At 45.4% G+C, this 15668-nt stretch overlaps 1 protein-coding gene across 6 annotated transcripts in view; it reads left to right on the top strand.

Annotated features, from left to right (window-relative positions):
- zfat (zinc finger and AT hook domain containing) overlaps positions 1-15668 on the top strand; it is a 200467-nt gene that overhangs the window by 12070 nt on the left and 172729 nt on the right. For all 6 annotated transcript variants that reach the window (XR_013576453.1, XR_013576454.1, XM_078540954.1 and 3 more), the window contains exon 2: positions 2034-2204. Coding sequence is in view for 4 of the 6 variants with exons in the window: in XM_078540954.1 (XP_078397080.1) it covers positions 2034-2204 (171 nt within the window). In the remaining 2 variants the exon portion in view is untranslated. The remainder of the gene's footprint in view (positions 1-2033; positions 2205-15668) is intronic.

Raw genomic sequence — 15668 nt, 5'->3', positions numbered from 1 at the left:
CCCCAGCTGCCCCTTTTTGAGGCTGTTGCTCCTGCTTCTGCGCAGCCAGGAGCCTCCACCGCTTCCTCCTCCAACGTCTTTGCACTCTGTAGGCCATCAAGCATATAGCTAGTTTGCCAGGCTCCATGACCCTGATGTACTCTTTCTGCAGGCTGAAAGAGAGAGAGACACGTGGTTAGCCTGGATGTACTAAGAACCTGTCCTGGTTAAGTGTGACAGCCCCTTAACACTTCCTGGCAAGTGCTGGCCACCACTTGGATGGCCAGAGATTAGTGCGCTGCATGGCTGCCCAGTTAGCTTGAACCATGGGAGAGACTGGACCAAAGTGGGATGCTGACATTGCAGGGGGCTGTGAGCGCCTCCAGCAGTGACTGCTCTATGGTCAGCTTTCACAAGGAGATTGTACAGCGTGTGCAGTCGTCCAACTGTTCGGCAGTCCACTAAAATGTTCATGAGTTTGCAGTCTGTGCCGGGGGGGGGTGGGGGGGAGCTCTGGAGAACTTGGTGACACCTTGATGCCTCTGCGTTGCTTGAGTGGGCAGATAAGCTAGGAGCCCAGCTCCAGGCATATCAATGTGGCTGCGCCTGAACTGTCTGAGTTGCAGAGGAATGGTCACTTTATACAGGTTTCCCTCACCCACCCTACCCATCCCCCCCAATCTCCCCACTAAATGCTCGTGTGTTTTATTCAACAGCAGGATGGCCTTTAACCCCGACCTCCTCCACCCCCCCCCCCACAACCCCACCCCGCCCCCCGATACCCCTGAAGCTTGAAGGTGACCTTGGCGAGAGCTGCACAATGTTTGTGTACTCGCCTCCGAGTTCCCCTCAAATTGCAGGTCGCCAAGTGCATGCCTTTTATGTACTGTTGTCAAATACGTCAGCGTGCTTTCCGCCTGACATGGACGGACGATCTGGCGGGGGTGGACAGGGAGGGGAATGATTCTGGCGGGCTGGCCTGATAATGATATGTTGGTGTATTACAATAAGGTTCCTGCGAACCGGTTTCCTGCCGTTGTAAAACCGATTGCGCCATATTGTTCGCTCAGGCCACCGATCACGCCTGTTGCCAGCGGGCACGGAAAATTCCGCCCAAAGTGTTCAGTAGCAGATGAGCTGAGGCAAACGTGGATCATGCAACTTTACTGGGGTGGAAGTAAGACAGAGGTATCAAATAATTTATGGATTGGACAAGGTTCAGAGATTCAACCAGCTGTTGGAAACCATTTGTTTTTATTTACTAAATAACTAAACCCTTCATGAATTTAAACACCTCTATCAAATCTTTTCTTAGTCTTCCCTGCTCTAATGAAAACAAGTTAATTTCTCCAGTTTGCCCATGTGACTGTGACCCCTTATATAGGGAACCATTCTAGCAATTCTCTTCTGTACTCCCTCCAAGCCTTCATGTCCTTCCTAAAGTGGTGATTTGAGCACAATATTCCAGCTGAGGCTGAACTATATTCCATACAGGCCTAGCATAACTTTCTGACTTTTTTACTTAATGAATTTATTGATAAAGCCCAGGATTCCGTATAGCTTATTAACTGTTTTGTTAACCTCTCCTACTACCTTCAAAGATTTATGCACAAAAATCCCTAGGTTTCTGTTCTTGTATTGCCAAATGCTGCAAATTTAAAGGCTTGTACTGTCTCTCCTCATTCTTCCTACCAAAATGTCTCTGCCTACGTGAACACTGGGCCTCGTAGAAGTGACAACAGGCAGACAAGTGGGCTCCACCCATGCACCGTCTATTTTGCACCAAATGTTAAAATTGGTTTCTGTGTCCTCAGGAAAGGTGGGGAAAGTTGATCCTGAAACTAATTTTAATTTCTTTTTTGGCCCTGAAGTTTATGGTCTGCAAGTTCAGAGCGGGAGGTTGGAGTTATGAACTTCAAATTAGGGAATTCCCAGATGTCCATTTTTTTAAGTTGACAGTCAGTCAGCCTGGATTTCCAGAGAAAATATTATTTCACTAAAGCTGAGCTTTTCTTCTGTAGTAACCTTTTTCCTTTTGCACACCCCATTAACAGAGCTGGTTTCCATCTTCATGTGCAAACTCTGTAACCTGTTTTCCCCAAGCCGAGATGAACTACTAACTCATGTCTCTGAAAAGCATGCAGAGGAAGGTCTGGCTCCGGATGAACTTATTGTCCCATTACGGCCTCTTCCCGGACCTGAAAAGAGTGAGAGAAATGAAGAAGGTAGGAACCTAAAATAATCCTGACTTGCTGCATCCACTCTTGTATCTGAATCCTGAATAATAATTTTTCTTCCTTTTTGTTGAGGTAGTGAATTGCAGCACTGTTAGATCTTAGAGCCAGTTTGATTCATCCATCAAGCCTGTTAAGAGTCCATTGCTGGCTTAAAGAATTAAAGTAGAGTAAAAATTAATATTGAGAATCTGCTACCAGATGCCTCTGGCATGCTTTGTAATCAAGGGATAATGAAACACTGTAAATTTTCATATAATGCTGTCCTATAGAAAACCCTGCTCACATTCCTAAAATATTTAGTATTGTGTCAATGCAAGAGCTAAAGTTTGAATCATTTATAGTGAGCTGACTTGTTTGACCATATTTGATCAGTCTTATTGTATCAGACAAGTAGGTCAGCCTTCTTTGGAACAAAAATAAAAATACCTGGAAAAACTCAGCAGGTCTGACAGCATCTGCGGAGAGGAATACAGTTAACGTTTCGAGTCCATATGACTCTTCAACAGAACTAAGGAAAAATAGAAGAGAGGTGAAATATAAGCTGGTTTAAGTGGGGGGGCGGTGGGACAAGTAGAGCTGGATAGAGCGCCAGTGATGGGTGGAGATTGCCAAAAGATGTCATAGACAAAAGGACAAAGAGGTGTTGATGGTGGTGATATTAGCTAAGAAATATGCTAATAGGTGACATTAAGGGTAGAAAGCAGGACGAGCAAGGTACAGATAGCCCTAGTGGGGGTGGGGTGGGGGGGAAGGGATCGAAATAGGCTAAAAGGCAGAGGTAAAACAATGGATGGAAATACATTTGAAAATAATAGAAATAGGTGGGAAAAGGAAAAACTATATCAATTATTGGAAAAAAGGGGGATCGGAAAAGGGGTGGGGATGGAGGACAGAGTTCATGATCTAAAGTTGTTGAACTCGATATTCAGTCCGGAAGGCTGTAAAGTGCCTAGTCGGAAGATGAGGTGCTGTTCCTCCAGTTTGCATTAAGCTTCACTGGAACATTGCAGCAGGCAAAGGACGGACATGTGGGCATGAGAGCAGGGTGGAGTGTTGAAATGGCAAGAGACGGAGTTCAGGGTCATGCTTGCGGACAGAAGGAATGTGTTCTGCAAAGCGGTCACCCAGTCTGCGTTTAGTCTCTCCAATGTAGAGGAAACCGCATTGGGAGCAGTGAATGCAGTACACTAAATTGAGGGAAGTGCAAGTGAAATGCTGCTTCACTTGAAAGGAGTGTTTGGGCCCTTGGACGGTGAGGAGAGGGGAAGTAAAGGGGCAGGTGTTGCACCTTCTGCGATTGCATGGAAAGGTGCCGTGGGAGGGGGTTGAGGTGTAGGGGGTGATGGAGGAGTGGACCAGGGCGTCCGGGAGGGAACGATCCCTGTGGAATGCCGCCGGGGGGGTGAAGGGAAGATGTGTTTGGTGGTGGCATCATGCTGGAGTTGGCGGAAATGGCGGAGGATGATCCTTTGAATGCGGAGGCTGGTGGGGTGATAAGTGAGGACAAGGGGGACCCTACCATGGTTCTGGGAGGGAGAGGAAAGTGTGAGGGCGGATGTGCGGGAGATGCGCCGGACACAGTTGAGGGCCCTGTCAACCACCATGGGTGGAAAACCTCGGTTAAGGAAGAAGGAAGACATGTCAGAGGAACTGTTTTTGAAAGTGGAATCAACAGAGCAGATGCAACGGAGGTGAAGGAACTGAGAGAATGGGATGGAGTCCTTACAGGAAGCGGGGTGTGAGGAGCTGTAGTCAAGGTAGCTGTGGGAGTCGGTAGGCTTGTAATGAATATTCGTGGACAGTCTATCACCAGAAATTGAGACAGAGAGGTCAAGGAAGGGAAGGGAAGTGTCAGAGATGGACCATGTGAAAATGATGGAGGGGTGGAAATTGGAAGCAAAATTAATAAATTTTTCCAGGTCCAGATGAGAGCATGAAGCAGCACCGAAGTAATCATCAATGTACCGGAGAAAGAGTTGTGGGAGGGGGCCGGAGTAGGACTGGAACAAGGAATGTTCCACATACCCCATAAAGAGACAGGCATAACTGGGGCCCATGCGGGTACCCATAGCCACACCTTTTATTTGGAGGAAGTGAGAGGAGTTTAAGGAGAAATTGTTCAGTGAGAGAACAAGTTCAGCCAGATGGAGGAGAGTAGTGGTGGATGGGGATTGCTCGGGCCTCTGTTCGAGGAAGAAGCGGAGAGCCCTCAGACCATCCCGGTTAAGAGGAGGCGGTTGGGGCCAGGGAACTGGAAATTGTTGATATGATGTAGGGTGTCAGAGGAATCACGGGTGTAGGTGGGAAGGGACTGGACAAGGGGAGAGAGAATGGAGTCAAGATAGCAAGAAATGAGTTCCGTGGGGCAGGAACAGGCTGACACGATCGGTCTGCCGGAACAGTCCTGTTTGTGGATTTTGGTTAGGAGGTAGAAGCGGGCCGTCTGAGGTTGGGAGACTGAGGTTGGAAGCTGTGGAAGGAAGATCTCCAGAGGAGATGAGGTCAGTAACAGTCCTGGAAACAATGGCTTGATGTTCAGTGGTGGTGTCATGGTCCAGGGGGAGGTACGAGGAAGTGTCTGTGAGTTGACGCTCAGCCTCTGCGAGGTAGAGGTCAGTGCACCAGATAACAACAGTACCACCCTTGTCAGCGGGTTTGATGACAATGTCAGGGTTGGACCTGAGAGAACGGAGTGCAGCAAGTTCAGAGAGAGACAGGTTAGAGTGGGTGAGAAGAGCAGAGAAATTGAGATGACTGATGTCACACCAACAGTTCTCAACGAAAAGATCAAGAGAAGGTAAGAATCCAGAGGGAGGGGCCCAGGTGGAGGGAGAATATTGGAGGCTGGTAAAAGGATCCGTTGAACGGGGAGAGGACTCCTGCCCAAAGAAGTGAGCACGGAGACGAAGGCGGCGGAAGAAGACTTCAGCATCGTGCCGAGCCCAAAATTCATTGAGATGAGGGCGTAAGAGTATGAAACTGAGTCCTTTGCTGAACACTGAACGTTCAACATCAGAGAGGGGAAGGTCAGGGGTTATGTTGAATACACGGCCGTGGCTGGGATTGGAAGACAGGGTGGGGACAGAGGGACGGGCAGAGGTGGAGGGTCCTGGATGGGCGTTGGTGTTGAGTTGTTGGAGCTTGCGTTCCTTTGCACCTGAAAGAAAGAGACAAAGTTTCTTGTTGAGGTGTCGGATGAGACGAAGCCTTCTTTGGAATTGGATATTGCATGCAACCTTTATTTCCAAGACATTGCATTGGATTTAATGATTGGGGTGCACTGCATGTCAAGCAGTACATTTCAATGCTGATCGCAACTTTCCAAAACTGGGAATTTTCCGAGGGGGAAAATAAAGAATTGGATAAATATATACTTGGGATTTAGTTGATGATCAGAACATTAAGTAGGTAAATGCTTACTACAAATTTGATTGAATTTTTTGAGGAGGTGACCAGGTGTGTAGATGTGGGTAGTGTAGTTGATGTAGTTTATATGGATTTCAGCAAAGCCTTTGACAAAGTCCCACATGGGAGACTTATAGAGAAGGCAAATGTACATGGGATGCAAGGTAATTTGATAAGGTGGATTCAAAATTGGCTTAGTTGTAGGAGACAGAGGGTGATGACAGAAGGATGTTTTAGTGACTGGAAGCCAGTGTCCAGTGACGTACCACAGGGATCTGTGCTGGGTCCCCTATTATTTGTCATTTATATGAACGACATAGATGACTATGTGGGGGGTAGGATTAGTAAGCCTGGTGGTTAACAGTAAGGTTGAGTGTTTTGGGCTACAGGAAGATATAGATGGGATGGTCAAATGGGCAGGTAAGTGGCAGATGGAATTTAACCCTGAAAAGTGTGAGGTGGTACACTTTGGAAGGAGTGATTTGACATGGAAGTATTCAATGAAGGCAAGACACTAGGAAGTTCTGAGGAACAAAGGGACCTTGGCGTGTGTGTCCATAGATCCTGAAGGCGGAGGGGCATGTTAGTGGGGTGGTGAAAAAGGCATATGGGACACTTGCCTTTATCAATCGAGGCATAGATTACAAAAGTAGGGAGGTCATGTTGGAGTTGTATAGAACCTTGGTGAGGCCACAGCTGGAGTAGTGTGTGCAGTTCTGGTTGCCACATTATAGGAAGGATGAGATTGCACTGGAGGGGGTGCAGAGGAGATTCACCAGGATGTTGCCTGGGATGAAACATTTAAGTTATGAAGAGAGGTTGGATAGACTTGGGTTGTTTTCGTTGGAGCAGAGAAGACTGAGGGCGCGACCTGATCGAGGTGTACAAGATTGAGGGGCTTGGACAGGGTGGATAGGGAGCAGCTGTTACCCTTAGTTGAAGGGTCAGTCACAAGGGGTCATAAGTTCAAGGTGAGGTGCAGGAGGTTTAGGGGGATGTGAGGAAAAACTTTTTTACCCAGAGGGTGGTGATGGCCTGGAATGCACTGCCTGGGAGGGTGGTGGAGGCGGGTTGCCTCACATCCTTTAAAAAGTACCTAGATGAGCACTTGGCATGTCATAACATTCAAAGCTATGGGCCAGTGCTGGTAAATGGGATTAAGTAGGTAAGTCAAGTGTTTCTCACGTGTCGGTGCAGACTCGATGGGCCGACGGGCCTCTTCTGCACTGTGTGATTCTGTGAGAGAATGCAGAGCTGCTTAGAACATCAAAATGTCATCAGTGTCCAACAGATAGTGGGGATTAAAAAGTGAAATACCTCCTGCAGTTTCCTTTGACTGTTATTGGGATCTTAGAATATTTATAATGCACTTTCATGCACCATGAATGGTGGAGTCTATGGTAGAGGAGGTTGAATGTGGATCGGGTGGCTCTTCTTATTTTACACTTTACTAGGTCTTTACAAATATTAGACTGGTGCAAGTATTAAGCATTTTCAAATGGATTAACTCTCCCAAACTGCACTGTGCCTCACAACAGCCGATGGTCCTTACTTTTCTGCTCAGTGGAGGAAAGGAGGAACTCTCCCATGCTGCCTCCATGGACACCATCATGCTTGAACCTCGAGGGTGATAGAATGCCACAGCTGTGCAGTAGGGCCATCTCCATCAGTTGCCATGAGGTCAGCCAACAGTGCCCTCACCTTCAAAGCACATTTATTAAATTTTCTGCTGGTTTATGCTCTCTTTCATGCATCTCTTTCAAAGCAGATGAAAAGAAAGGTGGAAGGAGTAATATAAGACTCATTTTCCAGGGTATCTATTTTGGCAGCACCTGGAAATGGACTCTTTCTTGAATTTGGATTTTTTAGACAGGAGCCAGAATGCAGAATGAGTTTGGCAGACATTTGTACTGCTGCAGCCAGCAAGTCAGTGGCTGTGCATTTGCTGGGGTGTTTCTGCATTTGAAGGGAAAGTAGGACATGATAATGAAGTGAACCCAAACCCATGGCTATGGAATTCTGAAAGACTTGCTGGAATGAAGGAGGGTGGAAGAAAGCCTGCCTCCCCAGTAGTCATGGTAACGAACAGGTAAGTGTTTAATTTTGGCTGGAACTATATAATCTGGACAGAAATATGTGACATTTCAGTGGCTACTGTAGTTCTTAAACAGCATCTTAAAAATGGACCAACTAGCAGAGAAGGCATTCAGTTGCAATCAGTCATTGCTTTGAAGGTGAAGGCACTGTTGGCTGATCTCATGGCAGCTGATGGAGATGGCCCTACTGCACAGCTGTGGCATTCTATCACCTTCGAGGTTCAAGCATGACGGTGTCCATGGAGGCAGTAAGGGAGAGTTTCTTCTTTCCTGTACTGAACGGAAAAGTGAGAACCATCGGCTGTTATGAGGCACAGTGCTGTTTGGGAGAGTTAATCCATTTGTTCACTGACCAGACAAGCAAATGTCATCAGATTCCATGAAGCTCAGTAAATGAATGAACTCTTCACATAAACTATACCATATAGAAAAAGCTTGCATTTATATAGCACTAAGCACACCTCAGGACTTCTACAAGTTCCTAACAGTCAAATTAGATACTTTTTGAAGTGTAATCACTGTTTCAGTGCAGGGAAACACAATAGTCAATTTTGCACATGGCCCCACAAAAACAATGAAAGAAGTGACAGAATCATCTGTTTTAGTCATGTATTGATCTATCCATAGCCATTTGTTTCTGGGTGGGATTCCAGAATATTGAACAGTAAGTTGCTTATTTTTATTTTTAATGAGACTGCTTATGTTCTTCATGATTTGCTCAACAAGATAGCAGTAAGAGGAAATTTGTTCATTTACAGTTAATTTCAGCATAGTAATTTTGCCATGCACTGCTGATGAGGACCCTCCAAAGGGAACATGGATTAGAGAATTGAGTTCACTGAGTTTGCTGGATTAACTTGAGCATTTTCTCTGTGTGAAAGGGAACACTGTGGTTGCAAGTGGCAACATCTGATTGGCAGCCAAAACTTAGGCAGAAGATCATTTACACATCTCTCTGGGGGTTTTGTTGAGCTTCCATCAAAGTTATGGTGACTGATTGGACAAGCGCTCAAAAAATAAATGCTTTCATTGACAAGTAACTGCAGTTGGATGTAGATTAAAATTAACTCTTGAAATTTTCATTTAAACCAAGTGAGCTGAAGGTTTTTAGCTTGTATCTGCTGTTAAAGGGAGATGTACTAGGGAACTTTCAGCCCAAGACTAACCTCAATTAAAACCCCATCCCATCTGCCATTTTTATTTGACCATCCAGGAAATTTGGAAGCTTTAATAGGTACAAATTGGGTGGTTGCATTTATATTATAAAGGAAAAAAGGTAAATGCAATTAATAATGTGCTGATTGCAATTTCAAATTTCTGTAAACTTACATGGGTACAGTGACTTATCTGGGGCTTTGCCAGCGTAATAGCATGCTTATGTGGTTTCCTCCTCTTTTTCTACTGACTTTAAATTTATCTAATAGAAATTTCACAAACTAGGAGGTAGGTAATGATGAGCACTCGTGCCTAATAAGCCAGCAGGATCATACTGATGTCATAATCAGTGCCAAATATCTCCTAAAACACGCCATATTTGGGCCTCAAATATGTGCTGTGCTAGTGAGCTAAACCAACATCACAATGGTGTTGACATTGTGAAGGAAGGCCAGCTTGTATTGTAAACTATATAAATATGTAGTGTACCTCAAGGTAGGTACACACCTTGGACTATCAAGCTCAGACACAGCGATGAAGTGCCAGCGACTGAATGTGCGAAAGCGCCCAAAATGTAAACGGAAAGCGCGACGTCGCAAGATGTCCAGAAAGAAAGGCGGCTGCAAATGCTAAGATGGTCAAATAGTAACAAGGCCTCGACAAGAAATATGAACAAGAAACAGAACTGACTGTTATAGTAGGCACCCACTGGCCTGGAAGACAACCTGCCTCATCGCTTAAATTTTTACTGTACTCCATCATTGTACAGCAAAATAAAATTCTCAAGTAGCTTGAGTGTTCAACATGAATTCTAATGTGCAGTATCTTCTTCATTTATGCTTATCCTCTTCTCTCCTCAGGCAGTCCCTCGGGATTGAAGATGACTTGCTTCCACTCTGGTTCGATGGGTTCTGAGATGGCTGATAAGTCAGGCAGGTGGCGCTTGAAGGGTTGCATAAATGGGTTGTCTGAAAATTTGTGCGCTCCTCCAATGCCTCTACTTCATCTTGGCACATACTCAACAAAATCTCTTGCCCTCTGGCTTTGGAGAATCTTGCATAGGCACCATTGGTGGTACTCCTCCAGTGCTTTGAGTTGCACTGACACCATTTGCAGTAACTTGAGGTAGTAGCATTATAAGTTTGAGGTTTCATCATTGATTGAGGAATGCAGAAAGCATATCTCAGGGCAATTTCCCAAGACTCCTCCTGTGACATCCGATACAAAGGCCTGGAATTTTTACGGGGTAATGGAGACTCCTCGTCCTGTCCAAAATGGGCACTAGGATCCTGGATGTAGACGTCGCAAGGTCGCCTATTTTCACTGTTAGGGGAAAGGGGGCAAGATGTAACTTAACTGGGGGAAACCCGAACCCCATAGGGCCGGCGATCCCTAATTATTCTTGAAAGATGGTGGTGAGCCACCTTCTTGAATTGATGCAGTCCATGTGGTATAGGTGCACCTACATGTTAGGAAGGGAGTTTCAGGATTTTGTTGATCTAGCAACAGTGAAGGAGCGGCAATCTTCCATGCCAGGGTGGTTGATGGCTTGAAGGGGAACTTGCAGATGGTGGTATTGACATGGAGCTGCCCTTGTCCTAGGTGGTAGAGGTCGTGTGTTTGGAAGATGCTGTCGAAAGAGCCTTGGTATGTTGCTGCAGTGCATCTTGTAGGTGGCGCACACTGCTGCCACTGTGCGTCATTGGTGGGAGGGAGTGAATGTTTAAGGTGGTGGATGGGGTGCCAATCAAGCGGGATGCTTTGTCCTGGATGGTATGGAGCTTGTGTTGTTGGAGCTGTACTCATCCAGGCAAATGGAGAGTATTCCATCACACTCCTGACTTGTGCCTTGTTGATGGTGGACAGACTTTGAGTCGGGGGGTGAATTACTTTCCGCAGAATTCCAAGTCTCTGATCTGCAATTGTAGCCACAGTACTGGGACATAGGTTGGCATGGAGGGTGTGAGGGGTCAATGGGGGGGTGGATTTAGGGGCATAGGTTGGCATGCAGGGTATGAGAGGCTATCAGCTGTTGACATGAGTTGGCATGGATGGTGCAAGGGTAGTGGGTGGGGGGTGAGGACTAGAGGGCCTAATATTCAAGAACACAGCTGGGACAAAGGCCCAGAGCACTGAGCTGAGCCTTTTAACCAGCCTGCCTCTCTGGCTACCTTTGAACTGTTTCCGGGGATGGTGGGCCTGACTCCAGTTGGGAAATTTCCCAAGGTATGTGCGGCGAGCTGGGAAATTTCCCAACTCTGTGCACCTGCCTTGTGAATGAAAATTCGCATGAAATTCGTGAATGAAAAGAGTTCTTCGAATTCCTTCTAAGTCACTTTGATTGCAACATCATTGTAAAGATCCCACTCTGGATCAGAATGGCACTTTCAATTTCAGAATCACCCCTCCACAACAAATGATCTTCCTCTCTATTCATGATATATCATGAATATTCCAATAAAATGATGGAGAGAGAGGAGGACACGGAGACATGGTAGCACCTACAAAAGAGGGACAGAAGAGGACCCAGACAGACAGTTGCACCTGAAAGAGTAAGAGAGAGAAGGACCTGAGAGACAGCTGTACTCGAAACAGCTATCCAGTCCATGGATCCAGAGCTGACCAACCACGTTTTGTGAAAAATCAAAGCACGGCGTCACAACAGGTAGTTGGTTGGTTGATGAGCATTTTTCTCATTTATCTTCAAAACTTGGGTAATAGGGTCTATTAATAGTAGTAAAGCTTATTAGATTGGCTGGTGAGTATTTCCTACTTATCATAGCTAGGTAATTTCAATCAGGGTAAGTAAAACATTTGTTGAAATAATAATATAAGCATAGGCAAGACTAGAAACAGTAGCATAGAAAATAGCAGGAGTAGGTCATTCGGCCCTTCGAGCCTGCTCTGCCATTCAATATGATTATGGCTGATCCTCTATCTCAGCACCATACTCCCACGCTCTCCCCATACCCCTTGACGCCTTTAGAGTCCAGAAATCTATTTCCTTAAGTATATTCAGTGACTTGGCCTTCGCAGCCTTCCATGGTAGAAAATTCCATAGGTTCATCACCCTCTGAGTGAAGAATTTTCTCCTCATCTCAGTCCTAAATGGTCTACCCCATATCCTGAGACTGTTACCCCATTTTCTAGACCCCCCAGCCAGAAGAAATATCATCCCTGCATCCAGTCTGTCCATCCCTGTCAGAATGTACATGTTTCACTGAGATTGCCTCTTAATCTTCTAAACTTGATTGAATACAGGCCTAGTTGGCCCAATCTCTCATCATACGACAATCCTGCCATCCCAGGGATCAGCCTGGTGAACCTTCGCTGCACTCCCTCTATGGCAAGTATATCCTTTTCTTAGGTAAGGAGACCAAAATTGCACACAATACTCCAGGTGTGGTCCCACCAAGGCCCTGTGTAGCTGCAGTAAGACATCCTTGCTCCCGTACTCATCCTTTTGCAATGAAGGCCAACATACCATTTGCCTTCTTAACTGCTTGCTGCACCTGCATGCTTGCTTTCAGTAACTGGTGTACAAGGACACCCCGGTCCCTTTGAATATCAACATTTCCCAATCTATCACCGTTTAAATAATGCTCTGCCATTCTAGTTTTCCTACAGAAGTGGATCCACGTTATGCTGTATCTGCCATGTATTTGCCTATTCACTCAACCTGCCTAAGTCGCCTTGGAGCCTCTTAACGCCTTCCTCATCGCTCACCTTCCCACTAAACTTGGAAATATTACATTTGGTTCCCTTATCTGAATCATTGATATATATTGAGAATAACTGGGGCCCAAGCACTGATCCCTGCGGTACCCTACTAATTTAATTTCACACAGTAACCTCTTATATGGGACTTCATCAAAAGCTTTTTGAAAATCCAAATACACCACATCCACTGGTTCTCCCTTATCTATTCTGTTAGTTACGTCCTCAAAAATCTCCAGTAGGTTTGCCAAACATGATATCCCTTTCATAAATCCATGTTGGCCTTCTTCTAATCCTGTTGATATTCTCTAAGTGTCCTGTTGTCACATATTCATAATAGACTCTGGCATTTTCCCTACTACTGAAGTTAGGCTAACAGGTCTGTAATTTGCTGTTTCCTCCCTCCCTTTTTTAAATAGCGAGGTTGCATTTGCCACCCTCCAATTAACTGGGACTGTTCCAGAATCTACAGAATTTTGGAAGATGACAACCAACGCATCCACTATTTCCATAGCCACCTCCTTTAGTACCCTAGGATGTAGAATATTGGGCCCTGGGGATTTATTGGCTTTCAGTCCCATTAATTTCTCCAGCACTATTGTTTTAGTGATACTAATTTCCTTCAATTCCTCCTTCTCACTCGGCCCTTGGTTTCCTAGTATTTCTGGGAAGTCATTTGTGTCTTCCTCGTGAAGATAGAACTAAAGCAGTTATTTAATTGCTCTGCCATTTCCTTTGTTATAAATTCTCCTGTTTAAGACTTTAAGGGACCTACATTTTACATACTTATAGAAACTTTACAATCTGCTTTTATGTTCCTTGCAAGTTTACTTTCATTCTCTATTTTTCCCCTCTTAATCAATCTCTTGGTCCTCCTTTGCTGAATTCTAAACTGCTCCTAATCCTCAGGCTTGCTACTTTCCCTGGCAATTTGATATGTCTCCTCCTTTGGATCATACTGTCCTTAATTTCTTTTGTTAGCCGTGGTTGGGCCACTTTCCCTGTTGTGTTTTTGCGCCAGGGAGGAATGTATAACTGTTGCAATGCATACATTCGTTCATTAAATATTAGCCATTGTCTACCCACCATTATGTCTTTTAATGAAGTTCCCCAATCTACCTTAGCCAACTCATGCCTCATACCTTCATAGTTTCCTTTGTTAAGATTTAGGATCCTAGTTTCAGTTGGATCACTTCACTTTCCATCCTAATGAAGAATTCTAACATGTTATGGTCATTGTTCCCTAAGGACTCTACTCAACAAGATTATTAATTAAACCCTTCTCATTGCACAATCCTAAATCTAGGATAGCTTTTTCCCTAGTCGGTTCCTCGACACGCCGGTCTAAAAAAACCATCTTGTACACACTGCAGGAATTCATCTGCCACAGTATTATTGCTAATTTGGCTTGCCCAGTCTATATGTAGATTAAAGCCACCATGATTACTGTAGCACCCTTGTTACATGCATCTCTAATTTCCTGTTTAATGCCATCCCCTACGTTATTACAACTATTTGGAGGCCTATAGACAACTCCCACGAATGTTTTCCGCCTCTTGTTGCTTCTAAGCTCCACCCAGACTGACTCTGTCTAGATTTTCTGTGCCAATATCCTCTCTCATTATTGCACTGGTTTCATCCTTAACTAACAATGCCACACCACCTCCTTTTCCTTTTTTGCCTATCCTTCCTAAATATTGAGTACCCTTGGATATTCAGTTCCTTGCCTTGGTCGCCCTGCAGCCATGTCTCTGTAATTGCAATCATATCGTACCCGTTTGCAGCTATTTGCACTCTTAATTCATCTACCTTATTGTGAAAGCTCCATGCATTCAGATACAGTGCCTTTAGACTTGTCCTTAACATTTTTACAGATTTTTTTTGTACAGTGGCCCTATTTTTGCTTGCCTTTGTTTCCACTGCCTTCCACTTTAGCTTTCTATTTTTCTGTCTTTCATTCCCACCTTTGTTTCCCTCTCTTGTGCCTTCCTGCTCAGGTTCCCATCCCCCTGCCAATCTAGTTTAAGCCCTCCCTCACAGTACTAGTGAATACCCCTGCGAGGATATTGGTCCTAGTCCTGCTGGAGTACAACCCGACCAGCTTGTACAGGTCCCATCTTCCACGGAATCTGTCCCAATGCCTCAGGAATCAAAATCCCTCCCTCCTAGACCATCCCCCTCAGCCATGTGTTCGTCTGGTCTATTTTCCTATTCCTGATCTCATGAGCTCATGTCACTGAGATTACTACCATTGAGGTCCTGCTTTTTAATTTATTTCCTAGCTGCCTATATTCTGCTTTCAGGACCTCATCACTCTTTTTACCTATGTCGTTGGTACTGATAAGGACCACAGCCTCTGGCTGTTCACCCTCCCCCTTCAGAATGTCCTGCAGCCGCTCAGTGACATCCTTGACCCTAGCACCAGGGAGGCAACATACCATCCTGGTATCACGTCTGCGGCTGCAGAAACGTCTGTCTGTTCCCCTTATGATAGAATCCCCTATCGCTATTGCCATCCCACTCTTTTCCCTCACCCCGTGCAGCTGAGCCACTCGTGGTGCCATGGACTTAGCTCTTGCTGCATTCCCTTGAGAAACCATCTCCCCCAGCAGTACCCAAAGCGGAAAATCTCTTTGAGAGGGAGATGGACCCAGGGCACTACCTGCCTAGTGCTTTTACTCTGTCTAGTAGTCACCCATTCCCTTTCTGCCTATGCACTCTTTACCTGCAGTGTGACCACCTCACTGTACATGTTATCCACGAAGATCTCATCCTTGCGGATGCTCCACAGTGACTCCAGGAACAGCTCCAGCTCTGAAACATGGGTTTTGAGTAGCTGCAGCTGGAGACACTTCCTGTGCACATGGTCACCCTGGACACTGGAAGTGTTCCTGACTTTCCACATTGCACAGGAGGAGCAGTCCACATGGCCGAGCTGACCTGCCATGACTTGCCCTTAAGTTTCTCCCTTTAATTTTACTTCCTTTAATTAAAATTTAATCAGTAAAATAATTAATTAAATGCTATAAAAATGACAGAGCAGGTGCTGTGTGGTGGCTGCAGAATGTGGGAGCTCGTG

The sequence above is a fragment of the Cetorhinus maximus genome, chromosome 4 (genome assembly GCF_964194155.1).
Source record: "Cetorhinus maximus chromosome 4, sCetMax3.hap1.1, whole genome shotgun sequence".
NCBI lineage: Eukaryota > Metazoa > Chordata > Chondrichthyes > Lamniformes > Cetorhinidae > Cetorhinus > Cetorhinus maximus.
Note: the sequence above shows the minus strand (reverse complement) of the source record. Positions and strands in the feature narration are given on the sequence as shown.